Source organism: Hesperophylax consimilis, chromosome 1 (assembly GCF_061612785.1).
Source record: "Hesperophylax consimilis isolate HC1 chromosome 1, BYU_Hcon_1.0, whole genome shotgun sequence".
NCBI classification, from domain to species: domain Eukaryota; kingdom Metazoa; phylum Arthropoda; class Insecta; order Trichoptera; family Limnephilidae; genus Hesperophylax; species Hesperophylax consimilis.
This window is the reverse complement of record NC_142836.1, coordinates 38,957,502-38,974,163: the sequence shown is the minus strand read 5'-3', so window position 1 is coordinate 38,974,163 and position 16,662 is coordinate 38,957,502. Positions and strand designations below refer to the sequence as shown.

The 16,662-nt window shown below is 36.4% G+C and overlaps 1 protein-coding gene across 2 annotated transcripts in view; it reads left to right on the top strand.

Annotated features, from left to right (window-relative positions):
- Reck (Reversion-inducing-cysteine-rich protein with kazal motifs) overlaps nucleotides 1-16,146 on the top strand; it is a 69,904-nt gene extending 53,758 nt beyond the window's left edge. For both annotated transcript variants that reach the window (XM_089638829.1, XM_089638821.1), the window contains 10 exons: nucleotides 3,257-3,498; nucleotides 4,663-4,795; nucleotides 7,485-7,626; nucleotides 9,180-9,457; nucleotides 10,623-10,772; nucleotides 11,638-11,817; nucleotides 12,383-12,572; nucleotides 12,895-13,049; nucleotides 13,977-14,116; nucleotides 14,230-16,146. In XM_089638829.1, the coding sequence (XP_089494955.1) occupies nucleotides 3,257-3,498; nucleotides 4,663-4,795; nucleotides 7,485-7,626; nucleotides 9,180-9,457; nucleotides 10,623-10,772; nucleotides 11,638-11,817; nucleotides 12,383-12,572; nucleotides 12,895-13,049; nucleotides 13,977-14,116; nucleotides 14,230-14,892 (2,273 nt within the window). In that variant the 3' untranslated portion in view covers nucleotides 14,893-16,146. The remainder of the gene's footprint in view (nucleotides 1-3,256; nucleotides 3,499-4,662; nucleotides 4,796-7,484; nucleotides 7,627-9,179; nucleotides 9,458-10,622; nucleotides 10,773-11,637; nucleotides 11,818-12,382; nucleotides 12,573-12,894; nucleotides 13,050-13,976; nucleotides 14,117-14,229) is intronic.
- Nucleotides 16,147-16,662: the final 516 nt, after the last annotated feature.

The window sequence follows — 16,662 nt, the reverse complement described above, 5'->3', positions numbered from 1 at the left end:
GAAAACGAATCATTTCACTCTAGAAACAATCATAGGCAAACGTTTGTCTTCTAGAAGGGTGAATCAAATACAAAAACTTGGCTTAACTAATTGGTTCCCATTGATTTTCTTACTGCTTACCTACATAACATTAAAAATACTTATTTTATCTGTCAGAGCACACATTCATAGTGTATTCATACCTAAATTATTTTATTTTAATAATTAGTACTAATTCTGTATCTGTATATTTAAATTCTGTCATTTGCTGTATTAGTTTATGAGAAAAAAATGTTAATTGTGTATGGCCAAGATCACCCTTAATGTGTTGGGGACGGAAAAGCACCGTCGCACCGTGGAATGCAATAGGAGTGGAAAGTTCGGATATGCCGACTTACCTTATTCTATTCTTCCACGGTTTTCTAGCCTTCTCGCTTAATCTCGGATAATACACAAATCACAAAATTTCACCACAATGCGCGAGCTACAGTTCTACAGTTATTGTACGGACAGTATATTGTCTCGTACAGCCAAGATCACCCTTAATGTGTTGGGGACGGAAAAGCACCGTCGCACCGTGGAATGCAATAGGAGTGGAAAGTTCGGATATGCCGACTTACCTTATTCTATTCTTCCACGGTTTTCTAGCCTTCTCGCTTAATCTCGGATAATACACAAATCACAAAATTTCACCACAATGCGCGAGCTACAGTTCTACAGTTATTGTACGGACAGTATATTGTCTCGTACAGCCAAGATCACCCTTAATGTGTTGGGGACGGAAAAGCACCGTCGCACCGTGGAATGCAATAGGAGTGGAAAGTTCGGATATGCCGACTTACCTTATTCTATTCTTCCACGGTTTTCTAGCCTTCTCGCTTAATCTCGGATAATACACAAATCACAAAATTTCACCACAATGCGCGAGCTACAGTTCTACAGTTATTGTACGGACAGTATATTGTCTCGTACAGCCAAGATCACCCTTAATGTGTTGGGGACGGAAAAGCACCGTCGCACCGTGGAATGCAATAGGAGTGGAAAGTTCGGATATGCCGACTTACCTTATTCTATTCTTCCACGGTTTTCTATCCTTCTCGATTAATCTTGGATAATACACAAATCACTAAATTTCACCACAATGCGCGAGCTCACGATGGGTTTTAAGTTTCGACACGGTCGATAAAGGGGGCTCCGTAATCAAACGTTATTGACAGGACGATTTTTTCAACTCAGCCAAAATAAATAATAATAAAACAAATTGTTTTGTTTTAAAGTTTACTAAGGACGGGTTGTTTTACAATATTTGAACTATTCAACAAATTTCAAAGATCAGTAAAAGTCCTATTCAATTTCTGTTACTACCCAAGTATTGTAAAACCACCTGCCTGTGATGAAATAATAACAAAACTTGAATAAAACTGCCGCAGAACTTGAATTTTAACTTTGTAATTTTAGGAATTGTTCAAATTGAGTGTACATTCGAATAGTAAACATCTGATCGTCCATTATTTTTTTGATAGCAATGATCCTGAGGCAAATATTTATACATACTTTCAGCTTCACATGTCCCACAATTATAACATGCCGTGTTTTTCACTAGTAAGCACTATTGAAAATGTGACGTTTGCAACAGTTACCCCAAAAAAATGTTTAAAAAATGCTTTTAACTTTGACGAAAACTTTACATTTCAGTAAAATTACTTTTGGTTATTATTTTTTTTTTAAATATAATAATAGAGCAAATCGATTTTTTTAAATATAATAATAGAACATATCGAGTTTTTTAAATGTAATAATAGAGCATATCGATTTTTTTTAAATATAATAATAGAGCGTATCGATTTTTTTATATAATAATAGAGCTTATCAATTTTTTTAAAATATAATAATAGCGCATATCGATTTTCTTTCAAATATAATAACAGTATATCGATTTTTTTTTAATATAATAATAGACCATATCGATTTTCTTTCAAACATAATAATAGAGCATAACGAAAAGCTTTCCCTATTAACACATTGAATACCCATTGCGGAAACCATACTTGTCAATATTGTGGTAATGCATTTTTCTACTGTTTATATTAACAAAAAAATATCGCCGTTTATAGCGCCTTCTTCGTCGGAAAATCACCTCTAGGGGGGCACACAAATTTACAACCTAATTTAATTAACCAATGACTTGTTATATTTTACTAGAAACATTTACAGGTTAATAACATTAAATGAATTTAAAAAAAATCATCCCAATTAGGTCATAACCAATTAACTAATGTTCCAATCGTGCAGAAAAGATAATTATAAAAATATGCAATAAAACCAAAGCTTTATAATAAGCGGCTAGTAATACGTTTATTATAAGTGACCAATATATTTATTAAAAGTGACTTACAACTAACATTTATTATAAGTGACTTACAACTAAGATTTAATACTAGTGACTTATAGTTAACGACTAACTGTGACTTTCTTATTTCACAATTTATTCATCTAATAAAAAAAAATCATAATAAATTAAAATAATGAAAAAAAGTATATTTGCGGCACGTTCCAGCATGGATGATACTGTCAGTATCGCCCTGGTGTAAGGTCACCATTCAGAAGTGAAACTTTGCTTTAAAAGGCTTTGGACTTGTTTGGTGACAAAATCTGAATGAATAGCCATGTACATCACCCATCTTCATCTTAGCCATCTCCTTTCCTCCCTAGAGGAAGTCCACTATTTATTTACACAGACACTCCGGGAAAAGAAAATATAAGAACAGGAACCGATTAAAAAGAAAGGATAAAAATGCTAGCACGATAAAAAAGAAGATGAAGAAAACAGAGGAAAAGAAAAGAAGACTAAAACAAAATAAATAAATCGAAATAACACTTCGAAATCTGATAAACATGCTAATTGTTTAGTATGTGGTGAAGAATATAATTATAGAAGGACATGTACTCTCATAAAATACCCCAATTGAGAATGATATAGTTTCACTGACTCCAGAGGGTTGGGAGCAGTTGGGACAGTGCGGTTTCTCGTAAAAAAGACTAACTATTGATTCAAAATTAAGGTATATTTATGACCAAGTGTGTATTATAATATATAATGCTGCTATATATCAACTCTGATATACCACGAAATTGGGGAAGCTAGAGTTTTACTTGCTTGGCGTTCGGGTTTCTTATGTAGTAGTTAATAGGTTAGGTTTTTTCTTCAATATTCTGTTTTATCACTGTTCTTTTGTCATTGTTTTATCTCGGAATCTATTTCCCGTACCTTCTAAAGATTTACACTGCTGTGCGGAATCTCCGTCGACATCGTGTCGCGCCAGCTGCCACCAGGCTCTGCAAGGCGGCGGCAGCAGCCAGGAGATGGGTGACGCACTGCAGCGGGGCGGCTGCGGGCCCCCGCTGCCCGACCACCCTCTCTGGCAGTGTTTTCTGCGCGCAGACTCCACTGTAGCCAACGTGCGCGCCAACGGAGACCGCCTCGGCGTGGACTCGGCCAAGCTGCACTGCTGCCACAAGGTAGATTACCAATTTATTAGACACAGAGGGATATAACTACCTCAATTAAACAACCTGCAGAGAATACACCAGCACGTAAACCCAAACAAAACTTTTCGTATAGATCAAAACACAAGGTACACATTTTTTTCCAAAACTTAATAACACTAAACCAAACATAATACAATAACATTTACGTTATATTATCTACACCTCTCAACCTGGGCAATATCACCCACCAAAGTCGCTTGTTGAACGGTCAGGATCCTTTACTAATAAAAGTGATTGACAACAATTTTACATACATTATTGGTTGTTTGTCATTTGTGTAAAATTTAGAAAACATTTATTAGTAATACCATGATTTCCGGTAATAGGCATATTTTGTGCACTTACTTTACTGTAAATACTGTAGATAATTAATTCAGCGTTTTTTGTTGAAATTTATGTTTAATGCAATAGGCTTCGTTTCATAAAATTCAAAAAGGTTTTGTAACAAGAAAATTCTTCGAATTCTGATTTTCCGAATGATAAGAATAGACAGCTTTGTTTTGTCTTTGGGCTTGATATTTTTTTCGCCTGAAGCTCTTTCTTCAAACACAGTATTATTGACAGGGGGGAGGACGTTAAAGAAAGATGTACTTGAAAAGTGGGAAATATGCTTAAAATAGTTAGGAACCTCTGAAGTACATAGTCAGAGACAACCAACAAGAAGACAACCAACATAGAAAGACAACCAACAAGAAGACGAACATTGTTCGAAAACGCTTTAGCCGTTTTTGTTGTCCAGATTTGATTAACCTGATATTACCAATGTTTCCTCTCCCTCTATCTCCTTCCCTCCCCACTACTTTCAACCTCGCAACTCACCCCCAATTGGAGATTGGAGATGCCATAGTCCCACTGCCTCCGAACCTTTGTTGGGTGTTGGACTAGTTGCGTGTCTTGTGTGGTACATAAAACAGATTGAGATTTAGCATCCTCCACAGATCATGATCTCCTCCATTTCTGGTCCTTTGCCTTTCACTGGCAATCATCATGCCCCATGCCTTTCCGTCCTGCTTCAATTCTATTCCATGCAGTGGACAAACTTTTCCTCTTTCACTGGGCACCCGTTTAGTTTCGAGTCATGGCTTTCGAAACCTATTACACACATATGTAATGCAAGTTTTGTTATCGTTTCAGTCTAATACTAGTCAATGCAGAAGGCTCTGCATAAACACCTTCACAAATGACTGGGCTGGCAGATGGGAGAAGTTTGATACAGAGTGTCTGAAGCAACCCCAACAGTCCGCTCTGGTAAACTGCATCGATGAAGGTACAATTTATACTTATGGCGGGTAGCGCAAAATTACCTTCATAATTTGAATCCATTAAAAATTTGTACATAAATGGGGAAATTTACTGGCCTAATCGTGAAAGATTCTCGCAAATGGTAGCCATTTTCTGCTTCGCATCATTCCTGCTCTTTTCTTCCTACAAAACCTTCCGCAAAACTTCAGGCATGGATGTTATTGCGAATATTGGTTTTCAGTTGGGGGGGGGGGGGGTCGCTGGCTTATTGACGTACACTCGTACTTTCAAATAGGCCTAAAGAAAATGGTCGGGAGTGGTTCGTGAACGTCCGGTGAACGCGGCGGCCAATTGAAGTCTCTACTGCGCGAAATAATGCGCTCGTCGAAGATATCCCGATGTCGAATTACTTTTTGTTATTGTACGGTTATGTATTGTTCCAAATTAAATTCCTCAAATACTTTAAAATTATTTTAAAAAAATTATAACGAATTTAAACCATAAAGGTAATTTTCGTCATCCTGCATTTCTTATTTTTATTTGACTATGATGAGATATTATATAAATTTCTTTGATGAAGACATTCAGATAATGAAAGCGAAGACGGTTTTACGCATAAGAGAAATTACCGATGAGTTCTTGGTTGGTTACAGTACATAATAGTAAATAGTACAAAAAAAAAGATTTGTTTATTCAAAATTATTTATTTATTTATTCAAAAAACAGTTTTTACATAAAAAACATAATCTGCACATCTCACTAGGGCATTCCTGTATCAAGATGTGCAGCTTTACAATAATATCATTTAAAAAAAATACATATATGTATTTTATTGCATTAACCTTAAAGAACTTTCCTAGAAATGTAAATCAATAATTTGATAAAAATGCGAGTTTATAATTATGCAATTTTATGCTGAATTACAAAACGAGAGTTAAAAAATCACATTATTTGTGTCGATTTTGGCTTATGGTCAACAATTACCAGTTACTACCCGGTTTTGGCTAGATTTTTTGTTGTTCTTTATGTTGTCATTTATTTCGATAATGGGATCAATTTTTTGTTTTTAAACAATCAAAAATTTATCCACGATGTAAATGATTTAGAAATGCCTGGCAGAAAAGAAGTTGGGTAAAGTATTCTGAGAGCTACTTCAAGCAGTAGATTCATGGTTAAGATTTGTAAAAAAAAAAAAGTGGGTGTGTCAAGCCTACGCAAGACAGAAGTGAAACTTCTAGTTTCAGCTGATGCTTGGCGTGGCGCAGTTCGCTGGTGTCTGAGAGAGAGGAAAGAAGAGAAGAGAGAGAACGTTCGTGAGCGGCTCCCCCACCTCAACAAGGTTTCACTTCAAAAATGCCACAGCCGAGAATCGAACCTCGCTTAACTGATTGAAAGCCAACCACGCTGAGCACCAACTGTAAGCAAAGCCGCATAAATTGATTATATTATGTAGGTTCTGAAAATATGAGAGCTTGTTATGTTTTATAATGTTACCTACATCACACCCAAAATATAATATATTTTTAAAAATAATGTACAATGTACAGAAATAGAATCCCACACAAGATCGCGTAGTGCGCTCTAGCGAACGGATATTTTATCAGAGGGAGATAGTTTTAATTTTTTTTTCTGTAAATTATTACATATTATCAAAATAAATAAATTAATTAAATAAATGTAATACAATTATCATAATATACGGATTAGATAATAATTTTAATCCAACACAATAACGCAAAGCGCGCTCTAGCGGAGTAATGTTTTATCACAGTGAGATAAGTGTTTTTATTATTTTGCAATATTATTTTCTTTTAAAAAATGTTCTGACCTACTAAAAAATAAGATATTGAATGAAAAAGGCGTTAAAAACAAAAAAATAATGTGCGATGGCCGAGAATCGAACTCGGATCAACTGCTTGGAAGGCAACTATGCTGACCATTACACCACCAACGCCAGTTGTCGGGATGAGCTAAGAAGCATTTATATGTTACTTCAAAACTTTGACTAGATCAAATGAACTTTAATCGGTGGTGGGGGTACCCGCATTTTCGTTTCGGTCATGAGTCGGTTTTACTCCGGTCCTCGAAATTGCATGACGCGCGTAAAGAAGTTTCACTTCAAAATTGCACAAAGTTTTTTCTCGCTTTTTGAATACCACACAAGGAACATGCCCGTATAACGGTAGTTGTGAATATTATTAAATTAAAAATAAGTTTACGAAAACAACATAACTTATTAAAAGAATGGAAATATTGTTTAAATTTGTGTTTGTTAATTAAGAAAAAAAAATGAATAATAAAGAAAATTAACTTGTATTAATGATGTGATTCTTTAAAATAGTTCCATTTCTTAATAAATAACCAATTCACTTATCGTATAAAGATCATCAGTTTTCGATATACTATGAACATTTTGAGAGCAATATAAGTCTGTATATATATGTCTAAATCTGTAGTTGTGCATAAATATGAGAATTGTCAAATATCTAACATTACAAATTGAATCCTACCATCAAATTTAATAAAAGCACCTACCTTTAAACAGTGAATTTGGTCACGAGCTGATTTGTATTCAGTCATTCAGTGACAAACGTTTTAATGAAGCGTGTTTTCATCAGCGGACGTTGCGGTTCACATTTACGTGGTTGAATAATAAAACTAGCTCGGTACCTACGTATTCAATTGACTTACAATCCGTCCTTTGTGTGTGGCAGTGGAGGAGCCATGTGAACTGGGCTGCGAGGGCCTGTCCTACTGCACCAACTTCAACAACCGGCCGACGGAACTGTTCCGCGCCTGCAATCCGCATGCCGACCTGGCCGCGCAGTACGACGTGGCTACCTGGCAGTCGCAAGGGTCAGTGCTCACATATAATTTACAAGTTTAGAACTGGATTCTCGGTCCTTCAGCATTTGATCAAATATTAATTTGGATTTTTTGAACAGCCGTCAAGCTTAACGTTTATCAAAATTAGAAATAAACGCTGACGGGCCGAAATCAATTATGGCAAAGGGTATTTAAAAAATATCTATGATTTTTCATTATAAGTACCTAATTTTTTGTATATTTTTTTATTATTTCATATTTGAATTTTTTACAACAGATATACAATTCTCACCATGAAGAGACAGGGATCTTGTGTTTGGTGAGGGAATAAGGGAATGGGGGAAAAAATATGTTAAATAAATTTTAAAAAATCGGGAAATGGAAATAATATAAATATATCGTCAGTAAGTGGCGATTGGTTTTGTGAGTGGTTTATTTATGATGCCTTCAGAAGGCGAAACAGCTGTCACGCGGAATAATAATTACATAGTAGAAATTGTTTATAATAAACTGTTATTATAAATTGAATAGTATTATTGTTCAATATTTATATAAAAAAACTTTAAATTAAAATGGAGATCAACAAATTGAACTTTTATATAAATAAATATGTGTTAATTTAAATTGATTTCCATGTTGTACCTACTAACATTTGATAAAAACCTACACAAAATACTTCCCAGCTGTCGTTCGCGTTAGTAAATAATCCTCAATTTGTGATATAACTTCGTATATGAGTAGCAAGGGTCAGTGTTCTCTCAGCACAATGTTGACATAACCTTTTATCTGCGTATACACTTTACCAGGAAGCTGTTTCATAAACAAACATTGACATTTCGGATGAGTTACTTTGTTGAAAAGCTTCGTTTATTCACTGTGATGAATTTATTGAAACAGACTTTGCCTGCAAAACGTTCGCAAATAAAGCACAAAGTTTAAAATACAATAGTGAATCAATACTTATTGAACACTAATTTATTATTTTATACAGATATTATTCATTTTTGAGCCGTAATAAATCACGGGCAATTATAATTCCAATTTTAGACATTATTAATATAATTTTTTCCTAAATATTATATTAATAGGTAGGTATCTATCTAATGTATGGCTTATATGAATTTGTTCAAACAAACAAAAAATACACTTAAAATTCCAAGTAAATCCGAGTTCAAGAGTTCATTGAACTGCAATTACAAACATACACTTTTATAATAAGTACTTACCTAGATAATTTACGAGTACTATTATCTTTTTTCTGGGACCGACGGGAGAAGGGAGGTTGAACCCCCTAAACCCCCCTATTAAGGCCTTTGGAATCATCAAGGGCGTATATAAGGGGGGTTTAGGGGAGATTTAGGGGGTTTAAGGGTTCAACCCCCCCCCTCTCTCCCCAACTGGCCTCAGAAAAATGAATAGTACTTTTGGATTACATTCCTGGTCAATGATAGCTATGCCAACGAATTAATAATGAATGAATCAACCTAATTGTATTCGAGAAACCATTGAACATTATTCAGAAATAGTTTTCATAGATTATTTATAACGACTTTATTGTGCATTATAATTATTTAAATATTTAGATACATCGATCTTCCCGGGCTGCGTCTGCCCGTGAGCAACGGCTCCAAGTGCGCGACTGGCGTGCGGCGCGCCGCGGCGTGCACGCTGCAGGTGAAGCCGTGCTCGCGCCACGAGCACGCCACGCGCATCTGCCGCGCGGACTGCCACGGCGTGCTGGCGCGCTGCGCGGACTGGGCGCGCCTGGGGAGCGAGCACAACGCGGACTCGCTGTGCTCCAAGCTATCGCCAGAAGACCCGGAGGAGCCCTGTATATCGCTGCAGAATTTCATGGAGCCGAGTAAGAGATTAATGACATATCTTTATATTAACTAATTTAATTAACTTTATTTTTTTACATATTTCCTACAATTTATTTGAGTTCTCTCAGCCTCCATACTAGGCTCATGCCCGTATCATGGTAGTAGTAAATAAATTATAGTATAATGCAATTACTATAAAACATGGTGTTCGGAAACTAGTGACACAAGCGGGCATGTGGTGAATCTGGATTACATTTGGTATAACTTTTTTTCATTTGTGCTTTCGTTTTCGAGTAAATCGAGTAAAAATTGAAATTATTTAGTTAATTTTGGAAAAAAATCGGTAGTTATCGGGTTATTATCATCTGCAAAAGTTATTTTTAAACCTTTAGTTGGCGAAAAGGGAGAAAAAAATTTAAATGCTCGAATTGAAAATATAAGTTTTTGGATTACATATGTGATTGAGATTCACCAGTTTCCTGCTTGTAACACGAGTTTCCATACACCGTGTAAATACGGAAAAAAAATTTAACTGAAAATTTGGTGGTAAAATTTTTTTACAGAAAATAATAAAAATTATATTTGAAATTATAATTAAATTATAAATTATATTATAATTATATTTAAATTATATTTAACTACCTATTTTATTTTGTGCTGTTATTTTAAGTGAAACTTTTATCGTACATAAATCTAAATGAAACATGAAACAGTACAAGACACAGAAAAATAAAAAGATAACGGTCTTAACTGGGAATCGAACCTAGGATCTTTGTCTTATCGGGAACGTCTCTATCCACTCGACCATTGGGACCTAATTATTAAATGTCATTTTTCATACGTCGATCTCATATTTCAAATTCAGAATTAACAATATTATCTTGCAACTAATTTTTTCTCATATTTTGGCTTATCTTTTTTAATGAATACAAAATTCTGAAGAATAAGTTTGTAACCTAGATAGTGTATATAATTTTAATTAACATTGCTCATCTTAACCATGGCACTTAAATTTTGTAATTTTAGTTTCGTTTTTTTTTTCCATTTCCATCGTGAGCTATTGTGCTTTGAATTGTCCATTGATGCGTCAGAATGACGTTGGGCTGTATAATATTATCCAATTCTTAAAAGATTTCGAAAATATTCAGCGTTTTCCTGTCGTTGATTCATCTTCCTTATTCTGCAAAATGATGATTTTTCCAGGTGACAACCCTTACACCGAGCCCTACGAACAAGTGTCCTCCCCGTGCAAGGGGGACCCCTGCGCCCTCACGCAGGTGTGCACCATCAACAGGAACTGTCCGCACGGGAGGTCCTGCAACGCCTACAGCTGCACCAATGGATGTCCTTTAGGTGAGACATTATGCTTGTTACACTTGATGAATATAATATGTGGGCTCGGCCTGTCTCAGGATATCGCTCGCCATACAATCCCGTACGGTCGTAACAGACTGGTAATATACCCAACATATCTGTGACAGTTGAATGTGATTGTATGGTCACGCCCACAAATATTTATAAATTACAACACTCGTGTGTACCAAGCCGTTGGCGGCCGGCATAGTCCAGTGGTAACGCATTGGACTGCCATTCCGAAGGTCGCGGGTTTGAACCCGGCGTGCGCAAATAAATTTTATTTGATTAATTTGTGTTATTTCACAATTAATTAATTAAAATTATATATAGTATATTTGCGGCACGTTCCAGAGTGGAAGATACTACCAGTATCGCCCTGGTGTAAGACCACCATTCAGAATTGAAACGTTGCTCCAAATGGCTTTAGCCGTGTTTAGTGACTAGATCTGAATAGCCAGGTACTTCCCCACCTTCCTCTTTCCCTTCCCCACTTACCTTCAGCCTCACAACATCCCCCAATTGGAGATGCCATAGTCTCACTGGCTCCAGACGGGAGCAGTTGGGACTCTTGTGAGGTATTCACTATAAAAAAATAAAAAAAAGCTTTATTTGGCCTGTTTCCCATTTTCTCACAACTTGCAACAACCCAACTTTCAACAACCTTTGCAATACCTACCCTTTTAAATATTTATATTGAACATTACCACTCGAAGTGAGCATTTTCGGTCGGTCAGCGTTTAAATTTTTTTTTTTGCTTGGTTGTTTGTTCATCAGTCGTTAAGCGTAAGATCCATCAAAATCAGTCCCAATTTTGAAAACCACCCGTATATGATATAATGTTATTTAATTGCTACCCCTCCAGGAGAGGCGAGTCAATTCCTGGTGCCTGAGGGCACGTACGTGCGCATCCCCATCTCAAACTCGCAGAAGGGCTGCCTCAAGATCTGCCAGTGCTCGGGCAAGGGCGTCATCGACAAGTGCCAGCCGCTTCCCTGTTTCTCATACGACAACTGCAACTTGGCCAACAAAAATATTCCCCACGGTAAGATGCTAATTATATTATGTTTAATCATTGAAGACAATAAACCACTCTCAAACGAAAAATGTGAAACAGAAAAGCTCGCATCTGGGAATTGAACCCAGGACCTCTGCCTTGCCGGGGTAGTGCTCTGACCACTGAGCTAATTCAAACACGAAATAAGACTCCTATAATAAGAGTCAAAAGTCGTTGATTTACGGAACAATGAAGGTATTTGGCGAAATAAAATTAGAACAAAATATTTCAACATAAATTACGAAAATATGTGATTAATGTGATACTAAAATTAAGGATTCCAAAACCATCGAAGAAATGGTCTGAATCGTGTACAATCTACTTGAAAACGTCTTGATCATTTTTTTATTGATACATTAGAAGTATTTTTTTATAAAATATTATGTTGTAATGTGCGCCTCACTGGGTACTTTACTCGTTTTGTCTGTCCTATCATTAATATTCTTCGCAGTTTATCACATACCTTATTACCTCACTGAACTTTTGACAAACTGCAACAATATTCTGTAGAAATTAGGGCGAAACCATAATACTTGTATACTTTAATCTTCAGGGTCGGTGTTCTACATGGAATGCAACGTGTGCTCTTGCTTCGCTGGTGAGATAGTCTGCAGCAAGAAGCAGTGCGAGCTGGAGGAGAAGGCCATCACTGCGCACCCAATGCTGCCCTGCAACTGCCCAACGCACCACGTGCCCATGTGCGGCTCCAACGGGAACACCTACCCCAATGAGTGCCTGGCCAAGTAAGTTCTTAACTCCATGGATAAACCAGCAAGATAAACTGCAGGAGTCCATTTTTGCTTTCAATAAATTTGCGATGAGCTGACAACCACATCAACATGACATGCGCTTTTCTGCTGATCAAAAATTATTTTGAATAATATACCAACAGTTGGGCCACTCGCCGCTGGTCAGTTTTTACTAATAAATTTACGAAAAAAATAGTTGATAAATTTTTGAGCAATTACACGTTCGTACAGCCCCGTTCTGTTTTTCTAACCTCACCATGGCTGTCTATTTGCGAAAAATATATAATAATATAACATAATAATGAAATGATTGCAGGTGCTCAGGGCTGGGAGATGCTGATATAGAATTCGGGCCCTGCTCATCCAAAAAGCCGTGCGACGATTCTCCGTGCTCCGCCAACTCCACGTGCCTTCCTAACCCAACTGTTTGCCTTTCGTTGATGCATAGGCCGTGTCCGCAGTATATTTGTGGTAAATTACTTTTCTACAGGTCTTAGCGAATTAAAACTTTAATCTTCAATCTACCTATAATCAATCAACACTAAGTAACACATTTATATACATAATATATAGGGTGTTAAGGGTGGTACTTGACTTAACCTGTGATTCCTGATATTATTTAAGTAAAAAATGTGAAAGAAATTTTGGTCTTCGATGACATTTTTGATGTTTTTTTTTTACAACAACATAGAAAATCAGTAGGTATTGGACAGCTAGGGTCGACGTGAGGGATTGGGCGGTTGCTCGGGTGAGTGACCACAATTAACATGTGGAAGAATTTAAAAAAAATACTTTAAAAAAAGTCACCGGAGACCAAAATTTCAATAAAATTTTTTTCCTTCAAATAATGTCAGGAATCACTGGTTAAAGTAAGTCAAGTACGTCCCTTAACACTCTGTGTACAGCAAATACATTACTCTTACAGTTTTTCAATCCCGCAATATGCGTTGCTCCAAATGTACTTATATTGTAGAAAACAAGAATGTACTTATATTGTAGAAAACAAGATGTTCTAGACGCCTAAATCATTAATAATGCCGGCAACGGAGCCATATTTCTGTTTTTCAAGTATCATGTATCAAAATGTTTCTGATTGTTTTGTACGAATTTGGTATTTTCAATTAAATTTTTATCTAATTTTATATCATTATTACTTGGCAGGCGGGAATGAGTACCGCTGCCATTCATCGGATTACCAACAGCTCTTCTACAGGTCACCCCAAGTTTTTCGCTGCGTTTTTCGTTTACCTTTTCCTTCCCAGAACTTCCTTTCCTTCCTTCTAAGTAAACATAGAAAGACTCTCCACACACCATCGTCAAAGTTTTATTTAAAATTATTTTCCTCCCATTGACCTGTGGTGTTAATGTAAACAAAAATATATGTATCTAATTTTTCAGTGAACGCATCCACGTGTGCCCATCACCCGAATGAGCCAGTTTGCGACACGACTGGGATAACTCACTCCAACGCTTGTCAGATGATCAGCGCTGGGAAGCAGCTGGCCTACTTGGGCAAGTGCTCCACTAAGTGCCAGCAGGTTTGTTGAATACCTTCAATCTATTAGACTGGGCGTTAAATCTGGGATCTTACCTATTGTTTTCTAATGGATGTCATCAAATCGTACTATATTAAGTCTTCTGTGTTTTTTAGGACGGAACCGTTTGTGGAATAAACGGCAATACCTATGCCTCCGAGTGCGCAGCGTGGGCAGACTTTGTCAGCGTAGACTACACCGGTGTCTGCGTGGCGGTGGGAATGCTCACCCCACCCATGAGTAACAAGTGCGTGCTGGACAGCGTGACGTGTCCGCCCCTGGTCAGGGAGGACTGCCTGGGATACACCCCGCCTGGAGCGTGCTGCCCCGTCTGCGGAGGAGCCCTAAAACTGCTATACTCGAGAAAACAAATAGATAGAGCCTTATACGCTCTAAGAGGGAACTCCCTCACATCACTGACATTAAAATCTGTGCTTAACTCCCTCCAAAGACAAGTGCAAGTGGCTGAGTGCGTCGTAAGAGGTTTCCTTACCGTTGAATTAGACATTTTTATCATGGTTCAAAGTAGTGAGAAGAAGGCTTCCGATCTCCAGATCGAAGCCTGCGTCCGAGAAGCGGAGAAGCTCGCCAGCCTAGTGAGAAGGCACAGTGCCAGAATAGCGAGTGAACTGAGTTTAAGCTCTCTGACTGTTGCGACGGAAGTGCATACTCTGCCGTCCAAGGGATCCAGTGTTCATAATATGTTACCAATCACTATACACATTATCATTCTGCTTATGTATGTTTCAGTCACAGTGTTTGCTATCAAGTTTTCATGATATTTCAAACCGTCAAAAGACTGCATTTAAAACTATTTCGAATTAAGGAGGTCTCTAGCATGGACGCTCGATAAAGCCCTATCAATTAAATTCGTAATCTATGGTCAGTTAGCGATATTTGCGAGCACGGTCAACGATTAATAAGAAATGTTCAGACAGCCGATAGACGAATTTTAACACGGCCTCCATAATATTAGATAATATACACATCTTCTTTAATAACTTTGTTCGTTACGCAAAATCATAGGCTTATTGACAAACAAAATTTAAAAAACTAGTATAAGCGGCGAGGTTCGGACTTGGAGAAATGAAATTTGTTCAAATAAAAAGTTGTGAATAAAGACGTTATTAACTAATTAACTCACTTTTTCGTGTCAAAAAGTAAATGCGAATTACCAATGCATATTAAGGTTAGTATACTTCAATTCAACATTGTCAATTAATTAATATATTTGTATAGCTATATGAAGTTTAACGTTTCGGATGTCAATTTGTAGACAATACCTCCAGCGTTATCAATATCGGTCTGGCTATCAACAGCGCGACCGTGCTCGGGATATCGGTATAAAATCGTCGATAGTTACGCCTATCGATCCGATATTGTAAATTTATCAATTTATCTATGCTAGACTCCCTGGTCTGTTGATTACCTACACACAACGTCAAAAATTCTGTATGGATTAGGCGGTGGACTCATTACACTATACGCATCATGACTTGGCCTATTTCAGCATATCGCTCTACCAACGGGAATGTATGGCGAGCGATATGCTGAAATAGTCAAGCCACGAGAATATAGCGTGTCACAAGAAAACATATTATGTATATGAAAGCTTGTATAGAAAATTTCTTTATTTGATGACGTCAGTCATAAAGTGTAAGAAGTGCATCTTTGACGTTGTGTGTGCAGACCTCTTATATATTTAGGATTTAAGGTAAAGCATTTACCGTATTACCTACGGAGTACTGGGATTTAAAGTTATTTAATTATGAGTCAAAAAAACCAAATAAACTTACTACAAATTAATTATTGCGTTGTGAAATATAATGTGCCATGTAATGAATAATCTCTCTATTGTAACAACGCTCTACCATTCTAGGTAAAAAACAAAAATAAACGTACCATAGAATTGTGTACATAAAAAATATTTTATAATGTTTTCTGCGTCAAATTATTATATAAAACGTGTACAATTTGTTAATTTATATTCACATGATATTATTATCTATGTAAAATGTTCGAAATAAAATAAATGTTACGAAGTTATTTGTGCTTTATTTCTTTTATGAAATATGTAATGTAATACTTTGTCTTTGTCTGATATTATTTCTGGGTTCAGTGAGACAACCAAACCTGGTCACCTTATCCCGCTGAACAGAAGTGAAACTGATGTCAGTCATACAGATTTAACCCTTTCAGAGCTGATTTAAAACTGACAGTGGTAGAACATATTTGATGCTTTATGACATTGTTAGAGTTTTTTGTTTTTAATTTAACGGTTCATACTACGTTCATTTTAGAGAACATTAAGTCTCAGAGGGCATGTTAAATCTAAACATTTTATAAAATTTACATTTTAATAATACCCCCAAAACATACATTTTAAAAATATCGGCGAAAACATTCAGGCGAGATTGACCATAAAAATCACCTATCAATATAAAAATGGCTACCTTAACTGGTAGGTAAAATCCAATAAATTTTTTTTCGCCAGGAAAAAATTCTTAAATCTATATATTTTCAAATATACACAAGGTCTGAAAGGGTTA